The sequence below is a fragment of the Natator depressus genome, chromosome 5 (assembly GCF_965152275.1).
Source record: "Natator depressus isolate rNatDep1 chromosome 5, rNatDep2.hap1, whole genome shotgun sequence".
NCBI lineage: Eukaryota > Metazoa > Chordata > Testudines > Cheloniidae > Natator > Natator depressus.
In genome coordinates this window covers 129943153-129965734 of record NC_134238.1, presented here as the reverse complement: position 1 = coordinate 129965734, position 22582 = coordinate 129943153, and the positions used below count along the sequence as shown (strand labels likewise).

Here is a 22582-nt window from a genome sequence, read left to right as displayed (position 1 = left end):
TCATGACACTTACTGTTCTTCCCTCTTCTTGTTGGGAAGGTGGTGGAATTCCTTCACTTCCTTGCCGAGATATTAAAGAATCTTAAAGGGTAACATTTTAAGAACCAAAAATGGAAATGTTTATAGGACAGATTAGGTTCAACTGATATTTTTATAATCATTGCTGATGGCCCTTCATGGAACATGACTGTGTTGTTAGGTTAAAGGAAGAGATGAACAACCTGAAATAACTTGTGCCGTCTTTTCGTTGTAATTACTGCAGGATGAATATAAACCAGAAAAGGTTTTGTTTGAGGAGGATCTGAAAAATGCAGTCAGCGTGCACCATGCGTTGGCGTCAAAGGCGACAGACTATGAGAAGAGGCCCAACGTCCTAAAGCTCAAAACAGCTGACTGGAGGGTCCTGCTTTTCCAAGCCCAGTATGTTCCGTTCACTCCAAGTTTTTCTAGGGCTGTTTTGTTTGTGGGCAGAAAAGGGTTGGGAGGAGAGGGGTATGATTGTAACCTCTGGGAGTGCAGGAAGGTAGGGGTGAGTTCGTGACTTAAAGGGTTAAGTGGGACGCTAACGGAGATCAGTCTGTTCAGTTTATCAAAAAGGTGATTAAGAGGTAACTTGATTAGGATGTGAGAGTACCTTCATGGGGAGAAAAGACCAAGTACTGAAGGGCTCTTTATCAGAGAAAGACATGAGAAGCAATGGCTGGAAGTAAAAGCCAGATGAAGTTCAAATGGGAAATTAGCACAAATGTGTAGCAGTGGGGGTGAGTAACCACTGGAACAAACTGCCAAGGGAAGGCAGTGGTGGATTCTCCATCTATTGATCTTTTCAGATCAAGAGTGGAGGCCTTTCTGGAAGGTATGTTAGCCAAACACAAGGTACTGGACTCAGTTCAGGAGTAAATGGATGACATTCTATGGCCTGTGTTAGACAGGAGGTCAGATTAGATTATTTTAGGGTCCCTTCTGGCCTCAAAAAAAAATCCATGTTCTGCTTGAGCCCCGATCATCCCGTGAGATCTGCGTGGGCAGACTGCTGCACCCCACAGAGTCCCCAGGAGGCCAGCAAGGCTTCATGAGGGCACAGGAGTCAGCCTGCAAGAATCAGAATACACGTTCAGGGCCTTAGAATATGCAGCGAAATAGAACATCAGCCAGTCCGTAGGTTGTCTGATGGATTTTATAGCCTAGGTCAGTGGTTTTCAAACTGTGGGTCGTGACCCAGTAATGGGTCATGGAATGTAAGACACTGGGTCGCGGCAGCTCTGGTCAGCACTGCCGATCGGGCCGTTAAAAGTCCCGTCGGCGGTGCTGCCCGGCTAAGGTAGGCTACTTCCTACTTGTCCCGACACTGCGCTGCGCCCCAGAAGCAGCCAGCAGCAGGTCCAGCTCCTAGATGGGGGGGGACACCACGGGGCTCTGTGCACTGCCCCCACCCTAACCACTGGCTCCACACTTCCATTGGCCAGTTTCCAGCCAATGGGAGCTGGGGGGTGGTGCCTGCAGGCGAGAGCCACGCAGAGATGCTTGTGCGCCTCCGCCTAGGAGCCGGACCTGCTGCTGGCCGCTTCTGGGGCAAAGCGGTCCACAGTGCCAGGACAGGCGGGAAGCCTGTCTCTGCACCCCAGCTGTACCACTGACCAGAAGCCGCTGGAGGTAAGCCCGCTTCCCAACCCCCTGCCCCAGCCATGAGCCCCCCTCAAACCCAGAGCCCCTTCCTGCACCTCAAACCCCTCATCCCAGCCCCACCTCAGAGCCTGCCCCCCCAGCCCAGAGCCCTGACCCCCTCCTATACCCCAATCCCCTGCCCCAGCCCAGAACCCCCCTACATCCTGAACCCCTCATTCCCGGCCCCACCCCGCAGCCTTCGCCCCTTCATCCCAACCCTCTGCCCCAGCCCTGAGCCCCTCCCACACCTCAAACCCCTCTGCCCCAGCTCCGTTGGATCGCAGGCATCAACAATTTTCTTCAGCTGGGTCGCCAGAAAAAAAGTTTGAGAACCACTGGCCTAGAGGGCCTCTGCTGAATCACAAGTAATAAAGGCAGGAAATACAGCAAAGCATTCTGGCTTTGTATTTGCATGCCCTTGCTAGCAATTTACCTGCCACTTGTAGCACTCAACATCGAAAATCCAAATTATTTTGATTTGATTTGTTTGTGTAGTCTCAGCCCATTTGCAGCCGTCCGCAGTATGTTCCTGCTGAACCATGATATGGTATAGAAATTGAACACCATTAATGATCCCACAGCTTGCTCCAGAGGAAGCACATGCTGAAGGCTTGACTATGCAGCACTGCAGTAAGAACTAGGGGTGTGTGATATCAAACGCACTCTGCCGTGTTGCTCTCTGCCTGCCATGTGTAGACCCTGCTGGTGCACTCTAAAAGTTACCTCATTCGTGCTGACATAGTCCCATTTCAAACAGACCTGTACCGGTAGGATCCCACCGAGAGCCCTAGTTTGATAGTGGTTATGTTCTTCTGAGGATGATTTTCACACCTTTCCGTCTGTATCTGGCAAAGATTTAAGCTTGGCTTTATGCAGTAGTCACGTCCCTAAAGTTAAGCATGCGTGAAAGTCTTTGCAGGACCAGGACTACAGTTGGAAGAGATGGAAACCAGACACATCTATCTTGCATATACGTGATTTTCTCCAACCCAGGTTTTATACCATCCGATATACTTTGCTTGGCCCCTCCCTACATCACCAGGGCCATCAAGCCCTCAGTCAGTGGTACTGCCCATGCAGTTTTTAATAGCCTGCAGTAGATTTAATTGAAGGTCTTGGAGTTCTTTGCTGTGGGTCCTGGTGCGGCAGTAAACTCAGTGTTTTACAGAGGCTGGTTAGTTGAGAAGTGCAGAAAGAATTGTGTTATTAATAGCCTTCTGCAGTAAGAAGTAGGGGAGAGGGATTGGAAAAGTGAGGTCGAAGGCAGGATTTTGTGTCTTGGGTAGGCAAAGTAGAAGCTTGGACAAGGGCCATTCCTTAGGTTAAATTTAATCGGGAAGTAGTCGCTGCTTGTGTATTCTGTGGCTCAGTAGTTGATTGTGGAAGGGAAGTTATTAGCAATCAAGCTAATGGTGCGGCCATGTTTGTGGTTCAGTGAAGCCACTGAGAATGTAAAGAAGAAATGAGCAAATTAAGGGGTGAGAGCATTTTGCCTGTCATCAAAATGGATGTTTCCAGACGTAAGCCAACCTCTAACTGAAGTGGTTAGGAAGAAACTTCCTCTGTATGCCACCCTCTGAGACTTCTGACATTAGCCACTACTGGAGGTAGGACACTGAGCTAGATGGCAGTTCATATGTCCCTATGCTGACAGCAAGGAGGAAGAGGGAGGAGACGCTGAGGTCACTGATGTTCTGATTGCTCTCCGTCTGTCTTCCACAGGAGCCCAGAAGAAATGCAGGCATGGATCAACAAAATCAACTGTGTGGCAGCAGTATCTTCTGCTCCACCGTTTCCAGCTGCTATTGGCTCTCAGAAGAAGTTCAGTCGCCCACTGCTGCCGGCCACCACAACAAAGTTATCTCAGGTGAGCCGTTACCATAAAGAGCATATCTCCCTTTGTCCGGAGATGAGCTTGGAAGGTTCTTCTGAAAGCTTGAAGCTATGTTGTTTTGTTGCTATCAATAGTAAAGCTCCTCTGCAAACAGTCTTGCTAGCACTTCCATCTGAAGGAGTTTATCTCTACTTGCTTCTTAGGACCAGAAATATTTGCAGAGTTAAAGGTGGGGAGGGGATGGAGACTTGATGTAATTTGTTTGTGCTTCTGAAGAAAGGGAGGTATCACCAATAGCCTTAGGGCATGGCTACGCTTGCAGATGTAGAGTGCTGGGAGTTAAACCAGCCTTCGGAGACCGCAGCAGGGAAAACGCTGCCATGTTTTTACACTGTCAGCTGCAAGTGCACTGGCATGGCCACATTAACAACTCTTGCAATGCCACAAAGAGCAGTGCATTGTGGTATCTATCCCAGTGTGCAAGTGGCTGCACAGTGCTTTTCAAATGGGGGGTGTAGTGTAACAGGGGGTGTGTTGTGTGTATGTGGGGGGAGAGAGAGTGGGTTTGGGGGGGGGCCAAGAGTGTGTCAGCATGCTGTCTTGTAGGCTCAGACAGCAGCAAACCTCCCCCCCCCCCCACACACACACACAAGCTCACAACAGCAGCATTCCACAGTAATGGTTTGCTTTGTCCCGGAGCAGATAAGCAGCCCAGCTATCTGCATTCCTACAGCCGATTCCAAAACAATGACAAGAGTTGCCACTTGATTTAAGGAGATTATGGGACATTTCCGGAGGCCGATCAGAGCGCAATAATGCAACACCTCGTTCACACTGATGCCCGGGCGTTTCAGCCAGGGTGCAGCAAGCTCTATGCTTCTCATGGAGGTGGATTACCAGGAGTGCTCCAGCTGCAGAGTCCGGGCGCTCTATGTGCCTTGCCAGAGTGGACACATCAGGAGTTAGGGCGCCCGGGGCTTCTTTAATGCGCTCTAACTTGCAAGTGTAGCCAAGCCCTTAGGCTCATTTACACATCAGATAGAAAGTCCTTGTCTTCTGGGTGTGGCTAAGAATGTAAGACATTCCAGGCACAAGAGCACAACGTTATGCCTATGCTCCTTGACCCTGTAAGATTTAATTTATTTGAGAGTCTTCAGTCTGCTCCTCCTGAAACAAATCTTAGGGGTTCTCAAACTGGGGGTTGGGACACCTCAGGGGGTCATGAAGTTATTACATGGGGGGTCGCAAGCTGTCAGCCTTCACCCCAAACCCCACTTTTCCTCCAGCATTTATAATGGTGTTAAATATATTAAAAAGTGTTTGTAATTTATAAGGGGGGGTTGCACTCAGAGGCTTGCTATGTGAAAGGGGTCACCAGTACAAAAGTTTGAGAACCACTGCCTTAGGTGTTTTTTGAATTTAGGTATTTTCTTTGTGCCCACAGACTTCCCTGAAATCTTATCCCATGCATTTATTACCCTTTGGGCTTAGTTGAGTGAGAAAAGTGGGCCATGAGCCACCTTCCTGGCTTATTGACCCTGGGGCCAGCCAGAGGCCAGTTCATCATCCAGTGTCACTTTAGAGCAGCTTCAGGGCTGCTCTAAGATGCACATGCTGTAGAACAATGTGCTCTGGGCCCCCTCCTGGTGCATCTATGGGAGCTGTGAGGGTGATTGGCATGCAGCTAGCTAGGCTGGCTTCTGGCCCCCTGCAGATTGTCCACCAGTGGGGGAATGCTCTGTAGGATGTGTGAGTCTCCTCTGTGTTCATTTTGCACCTCAGTAGTAGAGGACAGAATCTAATCTGTGGAATGAAGCGATCCCGAGTATTTTATCTACTGCTAGCATTGTGAAAGAAATCTCTCTGAACTTCATTACTCCTTTTCCTAAATTTGAAAGGCTTTATGCCATCATCACCATTTACTGACTCGCCTTCAGAACTTCTTAGCTCTCAGAGCCGTTCCTCATAACCTAGATTCTTCAAAGCCACCTTCTGACAATATCATTCTTCCAGTGGCCTGGAGATTAGCACTTCAAGCTGTATTTTTGGTGGAAGTCTAACAAGTGCCTTAAACAAGAGTAATAGTACTTGTCTTGTTCTGGGTTTTCACCTTCTGTTAATACAAACTAGTGTCTTGTTTGCCATTTTTTCACTGCAGCTCTGCCACGGCTTGCGGTTTCAATAATTCACCCACAGCCATCAAAAAAATCCTTTCACTGATCACTGCACTGAGATAGCATTACATTTAGTACACCGTTTCCTAGCTTCATTGTTTCCATTTTATCAGGAATAACAAAAAAAACAACAAACCCCTGTGGTTTGCGTACTGGTAAAAGGGTGACATGAGAAGCAGAATAAGTGAAGTTATTTGATATAATGGCAAAAGATTGTTATATTTTTCAAAGCAGATAAATTCAAAGACAAGCTAAAACTTGTCTGCTTTTATCTGCAAGCTGGAGAGGTTGTAAGCAGGCTGTTTCTCATTCTGCAGAGGATGAAATGTGAATGATCAACTCTTTCTGGTCTCCGTGTTAGTTTGTGAGCTGAATCAAGATGACCACTACAGCACTTGCTTCAAAGGACCTGTGCCTGCTCAGAGTAAAATCAGTGTCGTCATTTTCATTGGCAGCAGTGGCGGCAGGGTCAGACCCTGACAGAACGGGAGATAAGGAGGAGACGAGACAAAAATAATTGTACTAAGTCGTTTCACTAAGTTCACCTCCAGTGTCTACATCCTATAGTTGGCTGCTAACAGGGATGTGATAAAAGTATATAATGATTTGGTCTACAGAAGGTAGATGAAGAGCTTCTGTTCTCCCTTTCTCATAACACCTGAACAAGGGAATGTTCAGTGAAACTGAAAGGTGGCAGATTCAAATCGATAAAAGGCAGTGCTTCTTCCACATGTGTAGTTAGACTGAGAAACTCTCTGCCACTGGAAGTTGAGGCCAAGAATTTACCTAGATCAAAAAAGGGATTGGAGGCTTATATAGATATCAAGAATATCCTGGGCTGTTATAATGAATGGTAAACATTATTGGAACCGATATCAAACCTCGTGCTTCAGGGCTTAAGCCAACCTGCTAGAGATCAGGGTGAGATCTGATGTCTCTCTCTGCAGGGTCCGTGCACTTTCTTCCGGTGCATCTGGTGTTGGCCACTGCTGGACTAGGTGGACTTTGGGTCTGATCCAGTCTAGCAGGTCCTGTGTTGTCAGAAACAGATGAGATTTCACCATTTCTGCTCTTTCCTGCAGTGCTAGTTCAGTGGGCTGAGGAATAACATTAAAGTGCAGTGCTGAATTTAAAGCCCAGTCCAACCCAAGATCATAAATAAGACCACTCTGTAGGGCCGGCAGGACCTAAGAAGTGCATATTTTGAAGGAGAGTGAGCAAGTACTGGGAGTTGCAGAAGAGTGCCATTATCTGCCCAGATGGTTGAGTGGGTTTGGGATGATTGTGACAAAGGAAATGGCCTAGAAAGAAAGAGTAGCAAGTCCTTGCCCCCTCCAACTGCACAGTGGAGTAAAGTTTAACAAAAGGAAATGAGCCTTCAGGAGAGGACAGAACATCCTCCTCCCAGGAGAGCCTGTGCCTTGCATAGCTCTAACCAGCTGGCTGCTACAGACTGGAAAGCACATACTGCCAGAATGACAGAGGGGAGGGGTCTGACAATTGTGCCAATCCTGTCGCCACAAGAGTTGCTTCCAAATTGCGATGACCTTAAGTGTGGGGACAAGTCTGCCCTTACTTGTACCCCGCACAACATCACTGACTTGGCTGAATTTGGCACAGGGGTTAGTAAAGTGGAATGGCCAGATTTTCAGCAGGGCTCCTCAGCTGGCAATTCCCATTGTTCTCACTTGGGGAAGGAGTGGTAGATTCTGCCTTGGGGAGGTGCTGGGTGCTGCGTACCTTAAAAAATCTGGCCATTTCTTCTGGATGCCTACAAGGAAGCTGCTGGGAGCCAAGCCCTAGAAGATCTGGCTCGCCCTAACAATTTACCTGATAAATAAAATGAAATGTTTAAAAAAACGCTACTTGCCAGAAGTTGCTGTTTAGTGTACGGGCAGGTCTTTTTCTTCTTTTTTACTTACTGAATCTTTGAGAGTCTGACGCTTACATGACTAATTTGTTTCTGAAGGATGAACAGCTGAAATCACATGAAGCTAAGCTGAAGCAAATCTCTACCGAGCTAGCTGAGCATCGTTCCTACCCGCCGGACAAGAAACTTAAAGGCAAGGAAGTAGATGACTACAAACTGAAAGACCACTATCTGGAGTTTGAGGTATGGATGGGATACAGCACTAAATACATTGGCTAGGCATCTGTCTTGGAGAAAAGCTCTGGAAATTACAGAACTCCTCATAGAACTAAGAAAAGGAATAACAATACTGTAGTATTTACTAAGCCAATAAAGACAGTAATAGTATGTCTGTATTATCAATGGTGCAAACGGGGCTTTTTGTTTTTTGTTACTAGTAAACATCCGCAAGACTCTCCCTACCACATTACCTCTCCTTAACACTTAAGATAAGTCAAAGCTTCGACCTAGGCAAGCAGTCAGTATGTCAAATATGATTAAAACTGTATAAGTTGGTCATTATGCTCTGAGGTTCCCCTGCACCCGCAGATACAAACGGCACAAACATTTGACACAGTTTGAGAGTTTTGACTGCAGTCACCTGTTACCTCATCAGGCAGGAGGGTCTCAAGAGTTTGGAATTCAGTTCCTGCTTCTGACACAGACTCCTGTGTGACCGTGGGCAAGTCACTTAGCCTCTCTGTGCCTCAGTTCCCCATCTGTACAATGAGGAATAATAATGTTTCCTTCCTTCCTCCCTTTGTCTCTTTAGTTTATCAGCCCCCTTGGACAGGCAGAGTGCCTAGTTCAGTGAGGCCCCAATCTTAGTTGGGACCTTTGGATGCTGCTGTAATATAAATAATAGTAATAATCAGTCATTTGTGTATTCTGAAGGAAGCAGAGGAGAAACAGACATTCTAAATGTAGTACCGGCCACGCAGTGCACATGCACCCACTGCACCATCAAAACTCTGGTACTGTGCACAGGTGACTCACAGGTAAAGCAGAGAGGGAAGAGGATAAAACACAGGTAATGCATATGGTGTTGAAAGTTAGACTGCAGCCGTGAGAATCATGCCCCTTTATGTTTCTGGCTTGGGGAGTTTATATTGTCCTCTTTCTGTGCCTGTTTTCGTTAGCAAGTGTTAGCAGTGAAGCGTGGAAAGAAATGGCCCTGTGTATCGGTACACCACACACTTAGATAACGGTCACCAGGGCTGTCGCTTCTCCCCGGCTCCAAACCATGCGCTGCCACGCTCGGCTCTTCCAGGAGGTTTATTTTCACAACAGAGGTTGTCAGACAGGCAGAACACAGTCTGAACTCAATCCTCAGTGACAGGCTTCAGGGCCACCCCTCCAAGGGGTCTCTGGCCCTTCAGCTCCTGCAGGCTTCCCAGCCTTGGCCAGCTCTGCTCCCCTCCTGGAGCAGCAGTCGCAGGGCTGCTCCCCTGAGCCCTTTGCTCCTGGGACCCACCACAGGTGCTAGCTCCACTCCACTGTGACTTCCCCTCTGAGGCTCTGCCTGTTACAGCCCTCCCTCTCCAGCTGCCTACTAGCAGCCCTGTATAGGCCCAGGTGTGGTCCAGCCCTCTTTTAATTGGCTGGATTGGGCTCTGGTCCAGGGAGCTGGGTTTAGTCTATCCACAGGGACCAGCTACCCTGGGATAATAACAAATAATGTCCTCTTTCTTAGAGAGAACCTCAAATGAAAATTGAATCCTGCAGAGCAAATAGATTTGAAGAAAGCTGCCGAAGGTGCCTATGTAAATAGCTCTGAGGTTACACCTACTTTCACCCTGTGGGAGAGAAGGTGTTTTTAACCTGCTAATATGTGAGGCTGGGCTATTTTCACGCTTGTCACAGATTTCACAGAATGCATAAAATTGGAGGTTGGCTGTAGAAAGAATATGATAGCTGTGAAATACCAGCAATTGAAATTTTCCTCCGGTTTTTCCATCATTTGGAGCAAAGCCTGGAGGAGCAAATGTGATTGAGTGACTGACCTTGCTGAGGTAGGGGCGAGAATGTAGGGGGTGCTCTCAAGCCAAGCCAGCAGATCAGGCCACTGAAAGCAGCAGGAGAAGGGAAAGGAAAACACAGAAACTTAGTGAAAAAAGGCCTGACTCACCCAAAGGAAATGGCACGGTTCCCAAAGGGAGGGAGAAGGCCAGATTTCCCCTTCTCGTAAGCTCTTGTCATTTCTTTTCCTTCAGCTACCTGTGCTTCCTCTGGTCTTGCTCTCTGCAAAAAACAGTACTGCTAACAAAGCAGTTTCTCCCTTCTGCTATGTACTGAGCCATCTTTGGCTTTGCGTGAGGCAGTGTATGCTCATCAGAGGAGGCACGGGCTGTGCTGTGTGACTGTCTCACTGAAGACTTTCCTGTAATCCATATGCTCCAGGGGGCAGAAATTAGGTTGTATGGGCATTTTAGACTTTTAAGTATTTTCCTTTGCAACTTTAACATTCTTATTTTCTTGATGAGGCTTCCTAGGGTGGTTTTTTTAACAAGTCATGTTATTTCCATCAGCTGAGGGTCTGGCCCCATGTGGCTTCTCATTGGTGTAAAAGAGAGCAAGTTTACAGTCTAACTTTAAAGAAAGCCTTTATTTGTACATTGCTTAAACTGAGGCTGAGGACAGACAGCAGCAGTGGAAGTCAATGGCAAAACTCCCATCGGCTTAAATTGAGGCAGGAATCCAGCCCAGGGTTTTATTTCTGTTGTTACCATTGGCTTAGGTTTGTGTTTATTTTAATAATTTGAAACACACCGAACGAACGCAGTTCTGCTCATTGATAAATGTGATGATGAGCCAGCCCTTGCAGGAATAACTATTTCCTCCTCTTGCCAGCCTGTCCATTTATTATGCAGTGAAGCATGGCACATCCTCAGAATTCTGTTAATTGGTTCCCCTCATTGGAGTGACAGGCGATAGATACCTCTTTCTTGTCTCTGCAGTGCTGTGCTGGACCTCCCGATATGGAACTGATCAGGCTGGTTTTTTCCTCATTTCGTTTTTAAGCAGATTTCTCTTGTGATCATTCTCAGTAAGATTTTGTTTCTCAAAGGACTTTTGGGAAACCTGGTCACGTTCTCCCACCTTCTTCTGTCCTCTTCAAAGCCTTTCCCAACGCGTTTTACTATTTTGCATTCAAATAATTATTATTATTATTGCTTGAATATTATTATTTTATTATAAATGGAGAGAATTCTCTTTAAACATTTGGGCTCAGTCAGGAACATAATAACTTAGAGACTCTTTTATTACTTTGAAAAATGGATTAATAATCAGTAGAAGCGTGGGGTTCTTCCCCCCCCCCCCCGCGCAATCCGCTGTGATCACCTTAATTCCCATTCCTACACTGACATTAATGGCTGCTGAGGGATGGATTGCCCCTTTCCCATCACCAGCCGTACTGGCTAACTTTGCTAAACCCTTGCAGGCAAATTCTTATTCATGCCTGTTGATTGTTGTGGCATTGTGTGAGGTGCTGTATGGTTGTGACTTGCAAAGCAAGAATTGCCCAGTAACCAAGGGAAACACACTCGTCCAGTTATGGAACAAATTGGTGCTTTTGCTGTACAGAGAAACACTGGTGCCTGATCAGGGAGCAGAGCCCGGTCGACCTCAGGCGATCAGGTTGTGTTTCCCCATCCTGTTTTCCGAACACTGGACTTGCAGAATAGCCTCTTGGAGGCAAAGCGGAGTCGAGCTGCCCTGTAGAAGGCAGATGTTCAGCCCACCTGCCCGCTGTCCATGGGAGAGCCCAGCATAGAGAATCCCTGTGTGATTCTGTGCATGCTGTGTGATCCAGTGTTTTAATATCTAGGGTCACACGGGCTGGGACAGGGGGAGCAGAACCTGCGGTGGCCAGGTTGGTTGTGGCCACAGAAGTTTGGGGAGCTCTGAGGACAGTGGCAAACCTGAGCAGAAGGATTTTCGCAGTCCCTTTGGACCAGTGGTTTTCAACCTATGGTCCGCAGCCCCCTGGGGGGGTCCACAGACTACGTCTAAGATTCCCAAAGGGGTCCACAGCGCCATTCAAAATTATTTTAGGGTTCTGCAAATGAAGAAAGATTGAAAACCACTGCTTTGGACTGTCGTATGTACACATGCTGAGTAATGCCCTGCTGCATGAGTGTTCCTGTTTTCTTTAATCAGGGCTACTTGTGCAGCAGGGTTTTGCTCTACTTCAGGAAGGTACAGCTCAGCATGCCCTGTATGGCTATTCAGAAACTGCCAACCATCAGTTATGTAAGTCTCCTTGCGCTCTTATTGGCTGAGGGCCATTAGGTACAGAGCAAAGATTTGCATGGTTGAGGAATAAACGTTGGCAATCGTACAGCATCCCTGGGCTCTGGCTGGCTCAGACGTTTTCTGTGTGGTGTAATTATTATTAGCCACCATTGTTCACATACATATTAGACTCCTAGATTTCAAGGGGCCAGTCTGATCATCCAGGTGGACCTCCTGCCTATCACAGCCCACAGAAGTTCATCCAGGCTGATCCATTCCTTTGTTCCTTTTCCAGAAAATCCGCTATGAGATTTATGTTGCCCTACTGAAAGAAGGGGGAAAGGAGCTTCTGAGCAGTGGAGAAAATGATGGGCCAGGACTGAAGAAATCCCATTCGAGTCCCTCGTTAAATCAGGAGTCTCCTGTTAGTGTCAAGGTGAAACGAAACATCTCCGAGAGGAAGGACTACAGGCCAGAAACACCCAGCATCAAGCAGAAGGTCACTTAGACTGCATGAGACAGCTGTAGAAACAGCCATGCAGCAAAATACCATTGGTCAAAAGTTTCCTTTGCTAACCTGTCATTGACAAAAACAAACCAATGCATCTGCCTGAATGGGGTGGTAGTGACATTTTCTATTGTATATTTTGTTGTTTCTGTACAGATTGTGGGAGGTGTCTTGGCTCCTCGTTTGCTTTGCCTTGTTAATTTATCATCTAGCCATTGAAGCACGTCTTTGTTTTTTAAAGGGGTGGGAGTGGGACTCCCTGATTTATTGCACATCTCCTCCCCTTCTGTCCTCTCTCATTGGCACGTGACTTTCATCTCAAGTCACCTGTGACCTTTCTCCTTGCAGTGGGAAAAGGAACTGGACAAGCACTGCAGCATAGTAAATGCTGGCTGCAGTGACGAGAAACGAATTGCTGCAGAGATGGAGCTGACTGCTCCCTGCAGGCTAGTTAAATTCTGGCACTGCGACTGGAGATCTCCCAGTGATGTGAAACGTACTGGTACTTGTACTACAGTGATAGGAGCCGGAGGGTACTGGATTGTATTAGCTCTGGACCCACACACACCAAGGGACTAAACAGTGAAAATCGCCAGGAATGCTGGGCATACAGAATTAGAACAGGTTTTTCAATGTGAAGACTCTTTGGGGGCGCAGGGGGAGGGGGATGCCCAAAGCCATGTCTCTTTTGATGATTGATCCAGCCAGCATGAATTTTATTTTTCTATTTCATTAAGCAATAGGCTGTGGTAGATGACAACTGCTGGCTGTGTGTTGTAGTAGAAAAGGGAATCCCACATGTTTCTCAACAATACGCTCTCACGCTGCTGCCATATAGAGTCTTAATATGCATTGTTCATCTGCGGTTTCCCTCCGGAATTTTTATTCCTTTTTAGTAAGCGCAGGTATTCTGCAGTCACTCTGATACCAATGGAGGTGTTCTCCTGTTCTCTTCTGAAAGGAACTCTGTTAAACGATCCCTTGAATTTTTCACAAGTGTTTAGAAAGAATATGTTGGAACAGAATATGTTGGTGACTCAGGGACTTAATGGAATAGAGACTCTTTGGTCTTAGAGCCAGAATCTGACCCCATTCCAGTTGCTCTGTCCCTGGCAGTCACAATGATGCAGCCATAGGGCCAGCAAAACCTGCTCTCTGTGGAGTCTTCCTTTAATAGCAACTCCTGGCCTCTATATAAGGACATGGCCTGGGGAAAAGGGACTTGGCCAGGGTGTCTGTAGACCTCAGCTTTCCCCAGCTGCTGGAGTGGCCCTTTTGGGGTGCGGGCAGCCAGGTGTAACTTAAAGCAGCCCTGAGGTTGCCTTAACTTACACCAAGGGCCAGGATCCAGGGAGCATGAAGATGACTAAGAGACACCTTTGCTTCTTCCCAGGGCCTGCCCATCTTCCCAGGCCCCCCCAGCTCGTCTCGTCTGGGGGATCTAATCCTTAATATGCAAAGACAGCCCAGGTCAATATAAACTGCAGTAGGTGGCCTCGAAGAAACGTCTAGCTATCTCAGGTCTGGTTCTTGCAGGGGCTGGTATTTACATCATGGAGCTCCTCACTACAGAGGGTATACTTGTGGGCAGGCTCAGCAGAGAGGCCAAGGACTGATTGATTGGTCATGGACATCAAACCATTCTGGACTACTAATTTACCAGACTAGCAGGCAGTAGAGGGAGCAATCAAGCAAGATAAGGACCTTGCAGAGAAGCTAAATGATTTCTCTATACTAGCCTCCACCACAAAGAACAACCATGAGATACGTACCCCAGAGCTCTAGACTGCAATACCCATGCTGTGCTGTCAGAGATCGTACCATTGAAAGAGGAGGTGGTGCACCACATTGATCATTTAGGATGCAGTCACTCACCAGGACCCGATGGTATTGATTCCAAGAGTTCCAATGTGACTTATGAATGGAGTGACTGAGCTGCTCACAAACATTTGTAATCTCCCGTCGTCCTAGAAATCTAGAGGATAGCCAGTGCCTGACCTGATTTTAAAAATGACACTGGGAGTGACTGCGATTCACAGAGCTGTGAGGCAGGCCGGTCAACATTTTCCAGCGTTTGGATTTGTTTTTTAAAAATTACGTTATGCTTAAAGTTAAGCACATTGTCTAAGTGCTGCCCCGAAGAGAAACTTTCCTGAATTAGGGCCAAAGTTACGTGCTTGAGCAACATGCTGGGAAGTGTCATTCCCTGTAGACGAGAGCAAGGGTAATACACATTGGAAGAAATAATCTGAACTACTCGTTGAGGGGCAGTAGATTAGCCACTCAGGAGAAAGGCCTAGGCGCCCTGCAGCTGTTCATTGTACAGCAGTAGTTTTTAAAAAAAGGGGGGGGGCAGTAAACAAGAGGTTGAGTTATACCGAGAAAGAGAGAGCGCTAATACTGGGACTGCTAAATGCCGTTACATAGGGAGATGATCTTGAGTCCTGCAACCATTTCACATCACTTCCTCACAGTAACAGTACAGCAGAAACAGAAATGGTCCAGAGAAGTCACAATTTGATCCCTGCTCCACTCCCAGGGCAGTGCAGCTCTACTCTGGCCCTTACTCAAGGCATCCAGGTACTTGTTGTGTTTGCCTTTTAAACCACCGCACTCTATTTGTAAAGAGGTGACAATTGCAAATATTTGCGTTGGCTTTTAAGATAGTCTGGCTGCCCATGGGTTGTGTTTGAATTGTTGATCTCCCCGTCACAAGCGGAAATTCTCCCATACAGTATCTTTCTCAATCTACACAGAAACAGGATAATTCATGCTCACGACTGGGGAACTCCTTGCAGATGAGTGAATTTCATGCAGTTTGAAAAGTCAGACACAGTGAATCACAAAACGTATTTTATTTATTTTGTCAAATGCAGTTTAGTTTTAATTATTTATTATGCTACTCCAGAGTGTGCTTGTACATGGATTGTGGTATATTTTGTAAAACGTATCCAGTCTTAGTAAAATGCAATTTCACTTCAGCTTTCAGCTGTTCAATATTCCCTGAGCTCCACCTGCTTTTTGTGAGAGTTCTGAGGTGTGCAGATTAGTGATCTGAGAATTTGTGAGGTTTTAGTATCATTTGAAATTCCCACTGCTGGCTGTGTCTCTTTACAGCTGACCTGTGTCGCCATGTCCTTTGATAGGTTTTACTGAAACAAGTAAAGAGAAAACACAAAGGCAGATCCTGCTGCCATTGAAGTAAGTGTCAAAACTCCACAGACCTCACTGAGCAGGATCAGAGTGCTGACCAGTATTGCAGTTTGGTGTGCTTTTAACATTACAGCATAGCAGAGAGATTGGGCTAGGTTCTCAGAAGGTGTAAATCAGCACTGAAGAGACTGGAGCTATGCCATTTGACCCCTGACACCCCCCCTCATTCCCCCGAGAATCTAGCTTGTTATGTGTTGCACATTATTTTCAAAGTACCTTGCTTTCCAGCTCCTGGATATTTGCTTTTAGCAGAGAAGATAAATGTGTGATTATACTGTATAGGTGCCCAAGTCCTTCACTGCTGTCAAGAAACATTGCAGCTGAAGAGGGACAAGGTTGCAAAGGTCACTTTTTAAAGCCACTTCTGTGTTTCTTTTGTCTTGGGCCCACTGTATGCCAGGCTGGTCTTCTGGTACAAGTTAGAGCAGCCTAAAGGCTGCTGTAAATTGCACCAGCTGCCCAGTAGTTCCAAGGGAAAATATGGCAGCCAGGAATCACCGGGGTGTGAGAACCTCCAGCCACACAACCTGTTCCCAGCCATTCCCCCAGTGCTGGCCGCAGGGAGGGGATAGGGCACAGGAGCCAGTGTTGTGCCTCCAGATATATCACCGGAGGATTTCTCCACAGTGAGGTGATTGTGACGTCCATGATCGGTTACCCTGGCTTCAGGGCACTGGCCCAGTGCAGGTCTAGATTGGATTTGAACAGGAGGTCCCTTTCTGATAACAACAAGCAGCTCAGAGTAGCTGAGGGTGTCAGCATCCATGCAGGATGCTTTGGATTGTCACTCTGTAGTCAGAACTCTCATGATTAACCCTTTGCACTCACCTCCAAGGAGCTACACTGACGTGGACAGAGAGGTGCCGTGCTGTGCTCTTAGGGTTTGCTCTCGCTCGCTCGAAGGGCAGTGTGCAGGGGACTCCCGAATCCTGGGTATTTCAGCATGTGCAGTACCTCTTGCCCAATGAGGCCTCCACCTCCCTTGCTTTCCTGTAGACTTTCCCCGGGCTTTTCTCCTGCAGATTCTAATCCTGATGCCATATCTCAGGCCAGTCTCCCACTGAAGGCATTGGGATTGCTGCGTGAGAGTGTTGGGATTGGGCCCGTGGCAGGGCTGGCTAGCTCTGCAACATTACAGCTCGGGGGTGCGCTCCAGGGGCTAGAGTAGCCATTCTAAACTGCTGGGGGAGGGGGAGGCACTGGCTGGGTCCTGTCTGCCAGTGGACAGCTGCAATAATCCCATGGTCATTAGGCCCCAGCAGGAGCCTGGGTCTCTCCCTCCTGCTGAGGCTCCTTCTCCTTCTCTTCCTCTATCTATCCATCCAACCTGAGAACAGCTCTTCCCCACCCGTCCCACACAGAGACCACGGGCTAGGCTCCAGGGAAGGGGAGCTGCTCCACAGCCCCTTGGAGCAGAACTTCCCACCCTCCAGCATTGGTGGTGTGGGGGAATGGGGGAGCAAGGAGAGAGAAGCAAAACCAGCACCTGCCCTTGGCCCCCTCCCCAAGACCACAAGCTGCTACACACACACACACACACACCCCTTTTCTAACCCACAACCACCCAAACGGGCAAAATATCCCAGAACCCGAATCCCATAATCCTTTGCAAATGGAAAGGATTCTGGGGTTTGGTGCATGGAATGAGTTAGCTCAGTTGTTGTCAGTAGGTGGGTAACTCAGTCAGCTGAGGAATAATGTAGTTGAGCTGTTGGGACTATGGTTTCATTGAAACTTAGATTCAAACTATTTCTCAGATTCTTGATAGTTTGGAAATTGTTAAAAGAATTTTCCAAGGGCCCAGTGTTTCCTCCTCCTTTGAGGAGTGTCCCTGGGAATACTCCATGTGAGGGGTGCATGCGCCTGAGATTGGAGATTTTTGGCAGCAGTGCTCAGATGGTCCACACATGCACCCTCGCTATCCTCATGCCCCGTGCCGAGGGTAATATGGGGTTGCGACGGACGAACCACCCTCAGTTCTTTCTCGACCACCTGGCCAGAGCGAAGTGTTCATAGTGCTAGCCGTTATGGGCTTTTCACTTCATGCCTTGTGGAAGACCTCCCGTTTGATGGGTGCGGTGTGTTCAGGCTCAAGATCACGGAGACACTCTAGAGAGTAAAAGACACGAAGGCCACTGCTAAGTCTCTGGGATGTTGCACAGGCATGTTAGACTCACAAGGGGGAGAAGTTTTTCTCTCTAGTGGAGCAGAGACTCTGTTCACATTCTGCAGCCCCATAATCTGCTTTGGACTTTTTACCATAGTTAACCTCTCTTGGTTTCTCCTTGTCTCCTATCATGGTGCACTTGTCTGCCACCTCAGTGCATCGCCTGCCAGTGGATGGTTCTGCTGGTCTCTCTCCTTTCATGGTGAGGTCCCAGGCTGGTGCTGGCAAGGTTGATGAACTCCCCCATTTGAGCCCTTGGTGGTGTGCTCATTCTGTCTGCAATGAAGGGCTGCATTTTCAATCATAATTACATCTGGGAGGAGAGTGACTGAGTCCCGGATTCCTGGGGCTCTTCCTCCTTTCCCTGTATTCCACACGGACACAGCTGTCCTGCGGCCTCATTCCAGAGTTAGAGCGAAGAAGGTGTTTTCCCTGGAAGACACTTAATATCCCATGTTCTCTTCCCAAAGCCTCACTCTTACCCAGGGGCACATGCAGCCCATGCTGTCAAGAGGGCTTGGAGATTTTATTTTGTTAGGCAGTTAGGAAGCAGAGAAGCATTATGTGACTTTTGGGGATCAGTGTGAATGGGATGCCATTTCCACTCAGTACCTGTCTAAGTAGATACACCTGTGCCTTGAGACATATTAGCTAGGCTATCCGAACATGAGCTTTTGGGGCTGTTTTTCTGAGCATCGATGACTTGCTTAGCAGTATTTTGTTCAGAGAAGTCTACTGGGCTGCTGCCTGCATAAACATTCACCCAGTGCTACTTTCTCAGCTTGGCATCTACATCTCGGGCTTGCTCTGGTAGGGCAGTTCTGAAGCCCGTGTGTAACTCTCTGAGGTCTGTATGGAACGTGTCCTGGGCTCAACTAGAATTCTTCAGCCCACACTCCTGGACTTGTTCAGCTCTTGACGACCCCAAATGGGACTATGAAGAGGCCTAGAGAAGAAAGGAGCTATTTCCATGGTTACTCGTAGCTCATGGTGAGCATTGCTTCTGCCTATTCACACTCCCTGCCTACCTTCCCTTTTGCCTTGGAGTTCTTGGGGTGTTTGAAAAGACACTCAAGAAACCAAAGCTGCTGTTACTATGCAAAATAGCCATTTATGGCCTAGTGGAAAGGGCACTGGATTGAGACTCGGGAGACCTGGAGTCCTTCCCTAGGTCTCCTACTGACCTGCTGAGTGACCTTGGGCAAGTCACTTCACTACTCGGTGCCTCTGTTTCCCCATATGTAAAACAGGGATAATGATACTGTCCCTCTTTGTAAAGTGCTTTGAGATCTACAGGTGGAAAGAGCTGTTTAAGAGCTAGGTTTTATAATTCCCTGACACTTTTTTCTTTTCCCAACACAATACAATGCTTCTTATTCAGTACTGTGAGTTAATAAGAGCAAGGAAAAATGTGGTATAGGGAAACCTGGCTTAATGCAGGCGAATGATTCTGACGCCGATTGCAAATGACTGAATGTTGCTCATTAGCATGGGAACAAATAATGCAATAAGTAAGGCTCATGCACCGTAAAATGTAACTTGTTCATTTCTTTTGTTGACAGCACTGAGGTTTAGCTTTGATTATTTATTATAACACTCCATAGATTAGTAGGAGACGTGGGTTGGAGCTTTCTAAAGTGCTCAACATTGTCCTTTCTCTGCTCCCACTGTCTATGGGAGCAGGAACAGGCCAACACAGAGTGGTTGGGAAAATCCCACCTGTAAAGTCAGTATATTTTGTAAAAATAGTGAATTCTTAATAATCACACACACCCCATGGCACCTGCTATTCCATGTCTGCTGAGAGCTGGGTAGATAGAGAACAACGTTTTATTTGTACAGTGTATAAAGCGTGGGACTTAGCACTGTGACGATTAATGATGTTTTAAGGGTGTAATAAAAAGATGAAAAAAAGGGCAGCATTTTCGTCTTGCTTAATCCATTGTTAATTAGTAGTAGCTCTCTGGAGAAACACCAGTTTTACTGATAACATAAGGGAGCTCCGAACCAAGCCTTTTATTGGGCAAATTTCAGAAAAGTAGGCAAAATTCTCAGTTCTGCAATGGGCCAAATGAATCCCTGGTGTAACTCCACAGCATTCAGCCAAATTACAGCAGAGATTCATTTGACTCAGTGCCTTCATCTGATCTGATAACACCACCTGCTGAAAAAAGGGTGATTCTTGAAATCCAGCCTGAATCACTTTAAAAATTAGGAGAGACTTTCAAAAGGGCCTAAATACAAAGCCCCCTTGACTTTCAGTACTAAATCACTTACACACGTTTGAAAATCCCACCCAGAGTCCAATAAACTTCCAAAAATCTATAGGCTGGACATGCGACCAGTTTGTATTTGTGTGTGTTTTACTGCAGTTAGAACTTCTCACACAGGGTGGGCTGATAGCACTGTGTAACTTGACTAAATCCAGTGGCATGGATACAGAATTTCTTGGCAGCTTTAAAGTTCAGAGATTACTGCTCATCTCATGAAGTTAAAGGGAGAGTCCAGTACCTGTTGAGTGTGTTTAAGCAGTGAGCGTGTGTGAATGTGGGTGTGGTTCTTATGCAATGTATGGCTTCTGTGATCAAACTCCACAAAGGTTATTCTTTTCCGATGCTTCGGTTTTGTCCAGACAGTGTAATGGCTATAAACAGCAGGCGTGGGTTGTTTCAGCCAGTTGAACGGTTGTTAAAAGCTTTTGTAGGTTTAGTGTTTTTCTCAATCCAGCCTTGCCGTGGCATGTTCTGCAGAAGCTGTTGAGTGCTCAGGAAATTTGAAAATAAAGTAATTTCTTTAGGAGCATAGAGATCAGTTGTGGGGTGGGAGTTGAAAAAGCTCTCGACATTGGGCTAACTCTGCTCCTGTTGGTGTCATCCGCTGCCTTAAAAGGGAGCAAAGTTAGGCCATCCCTGAGCACTTTTGCAAATACCTACCTATGAGCCTAATTTAAGGCTCCCATTGTTTAAAGAAAGCTTGGCCAAGTTCTGTGAATAATCCACATGGGGTAACATTTTCAAAAATGCCTTAGTCACTTGGGTGCCTAAATATCATTAGACTTCTAGGTCACTTAGGCCCTTTTGAAAATGTTACCCCAGGCTGTCGTGGTTTTGCAAGAGTGGTGAGGATTTTCTGTAACAATTGCAGAGATATGTGTAAGAATCCATGTGGTTGATAAGTTACAAAGAGTGGCAGGGGGAAGTGTCAGCTGTGAGCATTTCAAGTGGTGCCCTCAGGTTTCCTTTGGAAAGTGTGAAACAGTCGAGGAATTTTTAGCCCAAATAAATATGTAATAAAATCCATTGGGTTTGCAGAATGATATCAGAGTCAGTGTTGCAGTTTGTATGATGTTGGAACGACCCGGATTAAACCAGTAGAGGAGGAATGGAGATTTAGGGCTAGATTCTGCCCTGAATGGCAAAGCACTTAAGCATGCACTTAACTTTAAGCACATGAGCAGCTTCAGTGAAGTCAGGCCTAAGTGCTTTGCTGGATCAGGGCCAGAGAGCTTGCATCTCACAGGACTAAAAACTTAGTGGAGTAGACTCCAACTGAGGATGAAATGACGAGGGTAAATCCCATCAACTTTGGTCGGGCCAGCCAGGATCCTGGGCTCCCTGTATCAGGGATCTGAGATGTTTCTTTGGCGTCCACCCTGTGTGGGATAATGTAGTGAAATGGGGTGGCTCAGCAGTCTCCTGCAGCCTTTAAAGAGTCCTCATTGACCCACTGTGACCACACGGTTATGGCTGAGACATTGCAGTGATTTCTCTTCCCTTAGACCAGGAAATCAGTGTTGAGCTCTCAGTCATCAGTCACTGTGGGGGGCTTGTGTGGAAATGTTTGCTTTTAATGGTAGCCTTCTGCCCCAGCACTTCAGAGAACACTCCACACAGAAACATGCACCTCCGCAGCTAAGCTATCACCTTGATTTAGATCAAAGCTTATTGGAATAATGCTCTACAGTGTTCAGGAACAGGCAGGACAGGGCCAGAGAGAGCCCCTGGGTGGGGCCCAGCAGTAAACCCTGCTGTTTACGTTGTCTCTGGATACTGCTCTGTGCTCTTCGCTAGGATAGGAACCTCCCCTTTATAATCTCACTTGTTTTCCTTTTACTATTGAGACCCCAGTGGATTTGTTTACATGGCAGGCAGTTTAGTTCATCGTCACTGCTCTCTGGAGAGCCACTCTGTCTGTAATGGAGCAGTGCTGAGGTTCTCTCCAGCCCTTCTCCACGGGAATAAATCCTGCTGCTCTGACCCTTGGGGCAGGCCCTATTTAAGGTCTATGCTGGCTCTCCCCGCCAAGGGTAAATTTCTCTATATAGAGGCCCTATTTCACATCTGTGGTCAAAGAGCCAGAGGTATGCAGACTTGATTGAGGCCCCAGATCATGAAAGCATTTCAGCAAGTGCTTAAGCGCCACTGATGTACGTGGGACTTAATCACGTGCTTTCCCGACTAGAGCTGCTGTCCTGAATCAGGGCCTTTGCTGTTTTCTAACGGTACCATAGGATGCCCTTGGATTTCCTATTCTAGTCTATGTGACAGGTACTAGAATGATAATTCCTCGTAAATGAAGGCACTTATAGAATGTCCTGTCTCCCTGGGGAAAGGACTCGTGGCTATTGTTATATCGTTTAATATTTTGAAATGAAGTTTACATTGCTTTGTTTTTCCTCCGAGGTGACTGTATATAAATATTTCCCTCTCTTTGAGCATTGCTGGAGTAAGCAGACAAATAATTTGCCTCTGATGTATTGAAACTGTGAGATCTAGTTCTCTCTTGTGTACACGTTCACGATTATAACTCTTGTTCCTCTGTGTTTTATAAGGCGGGATAATGTTGCTTCAGGGTAACTACAAGTCTGCAGCCTTCT

General features: G+C 46.9%; 1 protein-coding gene across 5 annotated transcripts in view; it reads left to right on the top strand.

The window, feature by feature from the left end:
- The window catches only part of PSD3 (pleckstrin and Sec7 domain containing 3), a 142836-nt gene extending 125209 nt beyond the window's left edge, over nucleotides 1-17627 (top strand). For all 5 annotated transcript variants that reach the window (XM_074953651.1, XM_074953654.1, XM_074953652.1 and 2 more), the window contains 4 exons: nucleotides 263-420; nucleotides 3388-3532; nucleotides 7643-7786; nucleotides 12114-17627. In XM_074953651.1, the coding sequence (XP_074809752.1) occupies nucleotides 263-420; nucleotides 3388-3532; nucleotides 7643-7786; nucleotides 12114-12326 (660 nt within the window). In that variant the 3' untranslated portion in view covers nucleotides 12327-17627. The remainder of the gene's footprint in view (nucleotides 1-262; nucleotides 421-3387; nucleotides 3533-7642; nucleotides 7787-12113) is intronic.
- The last annotated feature ends 4955 nt before the right edge of the window (nucleotides 17628-22582 follow it).